The sequence below is a fragment of the Nymphalis io genome, chromosome 14, assembly GCF_905147045.1.
Source record: "Nymphalis io chromosome 14, ilAglIoxx1.1, whole genome shotgun sequence".
NCBI classification, from domain to species: domain Eukaryota; kingdom Metazoa; phylum Arthropoda; class Insecta; order Lepidoptera; family Nymphalidae; genus Nymphalis; species Nymphalis io.
The window spans coordinates 2418797-2427659 of record NC_065901.1 but is presented as its reverse complement, the minus strand read 5'-3'; the positions used below and the strand labels follow the sequence as shown (position 1 = coordinate 2427659).

The following is an 8863-nucleotide window of genomic DNA, read 5'->3' as shown; positions in this document are numbered from 1 at the left end:
TCAAGAAGCAATAAACGGTGTTTCCTGATTGTTCGAGTTCTCGTTGCAATTAGGATACAATTGGTCACAAGGCTCCGTTGCTGAAAACGCTGCATCGTATTCTTCATCAACATCATCAATTGAATTACTTTTTGGTAATCTATAAAAAAATAAATTTCGTTTTAGTTTTTGTTTTAATTATATATTATTCAATAATAAATTAATTTTAAGTTTAAAAATGATTGGATTAATTATTTTCACCAGCACAAAACAAAAGAAATAGATATAAAATGATAAAAATAAAGTTACAGTTATGAAATTACTAGAAAAACTTGAATATATATAATTCAAAAAGTTCGTTAAATATTTCATATCAATATTCATAAACGTGATTAAATTACTGATTAGATTATAAATTATATAAAAATTATTTTACTACACAGAATTCCCGAAAAAAGCGAAAGCCAACAAATCGGAATATCTCAATCAGGATTCCAATTTCAAACTTTAGATATCACATAGTAATTAAATATTAACAATGTTTGAAGAGACAATCAAAACTGACAAATGTAATTGTGTAATCAGAACCAGGGGCACATAATGTTGAATATGTAAACATACATAAATGCAACTGTCTCCCTTCCAAGTTAATTCCAACTAGGTTAACTCAATTAAACTGCAAATTCATTAAACATTCAAAAGTATAACCAGGCCGTGACCTCATTCATATAGCGAAATCCTTGATGATCGTTTTTCATTCAAATTAATCATATTAGAAAATTCTTGGATCGTAAACTTTTTTTAAAATCGCTGTAGTAAATTTAAATTATCTCTTAATATATTCTATATTAAAATTCGTAAATAAGTTTTGAAAATCCACAAACCCGAATTCGAGAATCTTTCCTCAAAAGGAGATGAGGACTAGCCCAGTAGTGGGAAATTTACAGGCTACTTTACTTTCAATAGAATATATTAAAAAAATATATCTAACCCTTAACCAGATGTTATATTCCTTTTTATTATTATAAAATCACCTAAAGCTTTACATTGATGAAAAAACTAAAACTAGACTATATATATTATGAGGATATAAAAAACAGACTAGAAGAAATTGTATTAAGGACATACATAAATACCTATACATAAAACAACGCTTTCATATAATCTTTGCACATTTCCTCCAAGTACATGGATACTTTTAAACATAACATAAGACTCACGTGAACACCGCTCTCATTATTTCCTGGAGGAAAGCGCCCTGTGGACTGGTTTGTGTCTGGCCGATTAAGCACAATGTCTTCAACAAACAGTTTCTTCCATCAGACCCTAGTCTAAAAAATTTTGAATTAAAAAAAAATACTAAATAGAAAATGAGATGGCTCAATGTTTATAATACAATTTATTTAAAAATGATTGGTTGAAATTTGAACAAGACTGAGTGACCATGTGTCTAATGTGTGTTTATAATTCATCTCGTTCTTGGTGTTAAAGAAAAACGTCATGAGGAAATCTGCTTGCCTCAAAATTCTGGAATATGAACCATCAGCCCACCCTGGAACAGCGTGGTAACCTTTTCCTCAAAAGAAGTTAATTTTATTTTATAAAAGTAGATAGGTGCCACGGTGCAAATGAGCCACCCAATGATGGGATCACCCTCGTTTATCTTTGGAAAATCTATAAAAAAATCAAAGTAAATATTTTAACATATAAAATACTTTTCAAAAAAAGCCACATACCCATCGAACAGAGCCTCTATTTGCTGGTATAGTCTCGCTCGACTACTCCTATGAAAGTCGACTCTATCCAAATGCGCACCTTTTAAAAACTCTCGTGTGTGTTTCGAAGCGTGCATCTGTTTTCTGTCTATTTTAAATTCTGGGGATACCATTTCGTCCACGCTACGCTTCGCAAACGCTGGATTTACTATGAATTTCCTGAGATAAATCGGTTACATTTAAATGTGTTTTACAAAACAAGACCTTCTGCATTGGTAATAAAAACAAATTTAGTTTTTTTGTAAATGTTTGCAAAAGATACCATATTTTTTCTCATGGCAAACAGCACCCTGACAACGATTTTGTTATTATAGATTTATCGCTTGTAGTAAACAAACACGTTACAAAGGCTTGTTAGGAAAGGAGAAAGAAAGTGTACAAAGCATGATCTAATATATTTAGTCCTTCAAATAACTTTTTGTGTGTATAATATAAAGATGTAATTCTGCAGAGACGCGATTCAGTCCCAGTCTTTTGAACACGTGAATTTAACCAAAGGTTGCGGGGTTCAAATCCAAGGAATCACTACATAATTTACATGTACTTGATGTGCATGGGTCGGTTGAAATTCTATCACACGTGTGTCTACTAACCCTCAATAGAGTAGCGTGACGGAGTGAGCACCAAAGTCTTTATAGCTGTGGTTGTATATACTTTAATTAATGTAACATTCGTTCGCAAAATCTTATTTCAATAGTACTTTTATTTGTTTATATTTCACTACCTTGTCAAATACAAATTTATATTATATTATTACTATATTAACACATCAAATGATAATTTATAATATATATGCATAACTTTAACTAAAACTCAATTAACAGTATGTATTAATTAATACATATTATCTTTAATTTTATCAATTTCTAATTATAATATCATACTTTTTAATTACATCAAAATATAATAATAAAATTACGGGAAGTTATAATTTCCAAGTTATAATAAGGCAATATCCCAAATGAATTAAATCTTATATAAGAAATATGATATTAAAAATATATTAAAAGTATTTTACCTCTTATAAGGAGCCTTATGAATAATTTTTCCGTCATAATCCGTGAAATATATATTTTTTGTGTCCATCCTTCTATGAAGAGGGTCGGCTCTATGATTGAAGGGAGAATATGGATCTTGAGGGAGCTCGTACGCCAGAGCAGCCGTGTTCCCCCATAAAAATATATCCCCTATAGTTGTTAAAGCTGGATATGTCGTGCAGAAAACTGAAATACAAAAGCAATATTTAATCTTTCTATTTGATATGAAGGTTTTAGTTCATTAAATAATAATTTAAGGAAATAATTAAAATATTTAAGGAATTATATATGTATATTTGTAATGAGTTAATTAAGCCTTTCCATTCGATACCCAACACGGCAAAATTATTATTTTTTGAAGTTCATGACTTTTTGTGCTCTAGAGGGTTCCTTATTAACTAAGCACTTGTCGAATTACGATAAGTATAATGGCTTGGAAGTTATGAGAGAACAAGTAAACAATGTATGTGTACGCCAGTCAAAATTATAACTCTCCTTTTTACTTGTAAAAAAGCTTTATATAGAAATGAAGTGATAGTGAAATGTGTTGAAATATTATTCTCAGTAGTCTTCGTAGTCAAATTTATTCGAGTTTAAGTGATTGCTATCGTTTTTGTTTCGTATATTTAGGTAAGCCGAGATAATCCCGTGGTTGGAAAACATGAATCCTACTCGGGCAAGCACTACTGAAATTTCTTGTTGTGCTTAATTTGAAGAAGGATAAAAATTTAATAAAGAATCCTGCACGTGTTGGCTGAAAAGTTACACCAATGCACAAATGCGTATTGGAGTATTCATGTGGAATGAGCTCCAAGCCCTCTTCTTAATAGATGAGCCCAGCAGTGGGATATTCCCTGTGAACCTATGTGAAAATGTCCCGCTGCTGTTACTTCACTTGTCATTAATCACGTGACACAATGATACCTACATTATAATTTCCTAACATTTTCTTACAAATATTTCCATCGTTTAATCTTTTACTTCTACCACAAGTGTTTCAGTTAGAGGGGGGAGAGGGGGTAAGTATTGGTATAATCAAGTAAGTTAGTAGAAATATTATATATATTTTATGATCCGTATCTGATTTAAACAAAACAAAAACATTCTCAAATAGACTAGTTGTCTGTTTGTAATATTATTTATAGATAAATATAAGTTGTAAAAATTCCGGGTGGAATCGAACCCGCAAATTCGGCGTGAAAGGTAAGTATCTATCAACCACGAAAACCGGCCCGCCGAAGGAAGATGTTATATATATACTTGTGTCTGCAGTTATACTGGCTTCCTTACCCTTCGGACCGGAACGCAGCAATACTAAGTATAATTGCTGGTTAGCGGTAGAATAACTGATGTGGGTGGTACCTGCCCAGGCGGGCTTACACAAAGCCCTACCATTACGGATTTTATTTTGAAAAATGCAACGTAAATCTATTGTGATATGATTAGATCAGGTGAATACGCCCAGTTACCTTTCCTAAAATGTCACCAAATCTAAAACTCTAAGCTACATGACTGAGTATAGTAACTGTAAATATATAAATAGCAATATTTTATATATTATCTTTATAAAATTTACTTTAACTTACAAATTATATATTTGAAATTTAATATATTTATTTGTTGAAATATATAAACGTCATCCATATATTTTTATAACACACAACATATTACATAAGAAACTTATAATATATTTTTTTATTATTATAATAATATAAATTTTATAATAATAAAAACATTTCAATAAAAAATTATAAGCTTCATAATAACATATATATTTATAAGCATTGTTTAGCGGATGATTAGTTAAACAATACTGTCTTCTTCTTTCAAATGTAAAATCAATAATGACAGAAGTGTTTTACTAAACAGTCGCTAAGCTTATAAGTAAGGCCGTTAATTTATATTAAAACCATGAAATATAGGAATTATAAGAAGAAATAGTTATCATAACTGACTTAACTTTATTAGTAAATGAATTACTTACCCAATTGAAAAGAGCTACCTTCTGGAAAAATGATAAATCGTTTTCTTCTTGATAGCACTTTAGTATCGTTAATTACATTAAAACTTTTTATATCGTCCCCTTGAGATTGAGAGAAAATCATGAGACAAACACTAGTGAAATACAAAAATCTCAATCCACACATTTTGTTTAATATATTATTTACACTGAACACATAAAATTAATTAAAATTAACAACAAAATTTTAACTAAGTCCGGATGCCCGTTTCGATCAGCATTAATAAATACTAAACTTTCTTTGAGAGTACATTTTGGGATAAAACCAAGTGTTAGCTTATCCCCAGCTGTAGATTATACTTAAAATGTTTATCACGATCTACAAACAACCAAGCCGTTATAAATTTTATATAGGATGATGTTATTTTTAATACTTGGAGACTTGTTGAATGATAATTTAAAAGTGTCTTAAAAGCCTGCTTGAAAATATAATTTAGAATTTGTAATTTTGCTTATAATAAAACATCTATATAAAAAATATAATAATATTTTTATATCAAAATCCACAAATACTAATTCCACGCTTTCTTATAATCTTCAATACTTTTGTGATGTATAATTTTGTATGTTTGTAAAAACAAATTCATTTACTAGAAATTGTAATGTGCACGATATTTATTTACGAACAGACATTGTTAGTCCTGTTATATAATCGACATAAGTTTAGTAATTATTTTGTGAGACAATGTATACGCTTTTACAAGAGGAAAAATCCTTTAATCTACTAAAAGTAAAGGTGATAAAAGTTATTACAATATTAATGACTTCATAGATAGCACTGCTTGTTAATGAAATATATCCTCTAAACTGTTTTAAAGATGAATAATATAATTGTAATCATGTTAAAAAAACCCCGACAGGTTTCTTTCACAGATTCTTTTCATTTCTGAAGTGTTTCTTTCCGAACCGGTTGTAAATGTTTGACAAACAAAATGAAACTGTAACGCTTCTATGTTAAATAAAGATTTTGATTTTTTTTATCAGATTTTAAGACAAAATTGCAGTATGTTTAGTTACATTAATGATGCAATCAATTAGCATATACTATCCAAGTTCGATGATACTTAAAATTAAATTAAATTTTAAATACTATATGTCGTCGATTACAAATAATTAGTAACTCAGTTGATTCTGTTGTAAAGGTGGGGTGTGAACGTCGTGACGTAACGCGTCACATGATCGGAATCGTTTGGAGGGGCACCTGTCACATTTTAATGGTTGGAGAGCGGTGAGTCGAAAGCTCAATTGATTGCAGAGAGCGATACAATTCGGACCTTCGAAACGGGACCGTTGATTCACGCAACTCCGATACAATATACCTACTTTGTAATTTGTGATTGCTGATTACCTACATAAAATACAAGAATTAACAAACTGTATCTTTGTGGTTAATTGCCTGAGACCTACGCCATGGACCCTGAACCAGAAGCTCCTACCGATGACGGGCGTATCGCTTATCTATCGCAGTCGCCGTCATATATTATACTAGAAAAAAAATATCATTTTAGTTCTTTTTGTTAATTTTTTTTTACCCGATCACATTGCCTCCTTCCAGGTCTGTCCATACAAAGTACAGAGCGACTGACAAATTAAAATCGGCCCAGAAGTTTAGAGGGAGTTCAGTGACATAAACACGTACAGAATCATTATATACATAACAAACGCTTATCAATGTGTGCGCCAACACAAGTACACTCTATAATCCTATGGAACTATAATCTGACAGCACCGGAAAGAGATCAGGCAAAATCTGTTTAATGTTGTTTCCAAGGCACTGATAAGTTGAATTTGTTAATATAAAACTCAACAATAAGTATTGTCCTGACTCGGGAGTTAAACCCACGACATTGACAGCTGCAGCTATCTAAGCTCTTAAATATTGTATCGATATCACTGTAATTATAAAATTGTATTTTTAATTAAACTCACTCTCGATAGTAAATTATATCAGCCTGTATATCACTTGACCTAATACACTTTGTATTAAGGTTAAGTAAATATGTAAAAAAAAAGTCGTTAATTCTAAATTAAATATACCGAATTTTACATTTCGGCTCAGAGGGATTACTTTTTTAACATTTCAAATTTGTGAGCGTGCAGGATGAGATAACTACAAGTTTTTATTTAAAGAGATATAAGGATAATTTATTTTTTTCATTTATTAATAACATAAATGTAAGTACTTCATTAATTTTACGTTCGTGTCGTTGTCAAATTTATTGTTTGTTTCATACATTATTTAGAAGTTTGGTTATAGAAAATCAGCTTTAATTAACTTAAAAAAGGCTTTATTTCGCTATATGCCGAACAGTTAGATTATATTTAATATATCATTGCTAAGCAGAGCTATAGGGAGAAGGATTAAAGCTTAGTCCCAACTTCTCGCTCTAGCTCAGGTTGTTGTTTGATTATCGTGGATGGGGACTAATTCTACTAATCTAGAACGATTACGATACTTTCCCGATTCAATTCCAATCAAACTTTGTCTATTTTTTTTTTATTTAGTCCACAAAACTGACAAACTACAATCAACACTAACATACAGTAATACATTTAACCGAAATTATTTACAATTAAGTCTTCCCGATGTGGACATTACATGCTTTTATATAAGGGCTAAAAAGCAAAAAAATAAAATTTATATCAGTTAGTAACTACAGCGTAACATTAGAACAAACATAAGAAAACTTATAAAAACTATCACCTATAAAATAAAAATGAATAACTTAAAGCGAAACAAAATTAAACTAAACTAAAAAGGACCTAAATAATATAAAAATAGAACTAAAAATTAACCCATTTGTGTAGACATTTTCTTTTTAATGGCCCTGATATTATCGTCGAAGATATCTATAGTATCTCTAAAACAGTTTGTTCTATATTTATTCGGATCGACCGAACAGATATGATTTTAACATATACCGTTACGTTACAACCAAACTTAATTGTTAACTTTTATACCAATAGCCGATAATAAATTAAATAATAGGAAAACTGATAAACGGTAACGATCATACTGGTGGTAGGGCTTTGTGCAAGCTCGTCTGGGTAGGTACCACCCACTCATCAGATATTCTACCGCAAAACAGCAATACTTGATATTGTTGTGTTCCGGTATGAAGGGTGAGTGAGCCAGTGTAATTACAGGCACAAGGGACATAAAATCTTAGTTCCCAAAGTTGGTAGCGCATTGGCTATAAGCGATGGTTGACATTTCTTACAATGCCAATGTATAAGGGCGTTTGGTGACCACTTACCATCAGGTGGCCCATATGCTCGTCCACCTTCCTATTCTATAAAAAAAAAAAAAGATCACGCTTCGATTCGATTGCGATAATGTGACGATATTATATTTTTCATCATTACGAATTATTAATTCAAGTAAACCACGTGATAACTCATTAATTCTTTTTCATAATTTCTCGGATTCGAACTTACGATTATAGAATATCTACTGAAAATATATTTATATGTCAAAATATTTTATTAAAAAGACTCAAAAGTCATTTTAGAACGCAGTCATGAAATAGCAAAAAAGGTATAAGCGACATTGACTACTATATATTTATTATAACATTTAAATGATACACGCAATAAAATAGCATATTTATATACTATTAAGTAAATAAAGTCGATTCTTTCACGCCAGAAAAGGACAAAAAAAATCGTTTTTCAATATTTAACATGTCAGATATTAATCGAGTTCTTACATAATATTGATGTTATGTAAGAAATCGATTTGTATCTACATATATATATTTTTTTCATTTACATGATAATAATACAACTAAGTGAAAAATATTAATAAAATCCAAGTTCAGTTGGAGTTGAGATGTGAAAGAGTAGTTTGATCTGAACCGATGATTGCAGATTCAAACCTAGTCGAGCCCAGTCTTAGTCCAGCTGTGAAATATTTATACTAAGCTGCTTTACTTTTTACTATGAGCAAGATTGGCTTAAGATCAGTGATCCACTCTTAGGGATGCTATAATCTTCAGTAAATGGGTTATCCCGCGTTAATCGGGCTTATTTATAACGTATTAAGCTGGCTG

General features: G+C 30.5%; 1 protein-coding gene across 1 annotated transcript; it reads right to left on the bottom strand.

Moving 5' to 3' along the window:
• Positions 1-4896, bottom strand: LOC126773483 (uncharacterized). Its single transcript, XM_050494436.1, has 5 exons — positions 4776-4896; positions 2773-2977; positions 1716-1913; positions 1200-1310; positions 1-139 (listed from the first exon to the last, which is right to left on the bottom strand). Exons 1-5 carry the CDS (start codon positions 4894-4896, stop codon positions 1-3), a joined length of 774 nt encoding a protein of 257 aa, XP_050350393.1.
• Between the last annotated feature and the right edge of the window lie 3967 nt (positions 4897-8863).

Coding starts and splice junctions, on each gene's coding strand:
- LOC126773483 (XM_050494436.1), bottom strand. CDS start 4,896: ATGATTTTCTCTCAATCTCAAGGGGACGATATAAAAAGTTTTAATGTA. Junction 2,978..4,775: donor AGGTAGCTCTTTTCAATTGG/GTAAGTAATTCA, acceptor TTTGTATTTCAG/TTTTCTGCACGACATATCCA. Junction 1,311..1,715: donor ATAGAGGCTCTGTTCGATGG/GTATGTGGCTTT, acceptor AAAATTTTTTAG/ACTAGGGTCTGATGGAAGAA.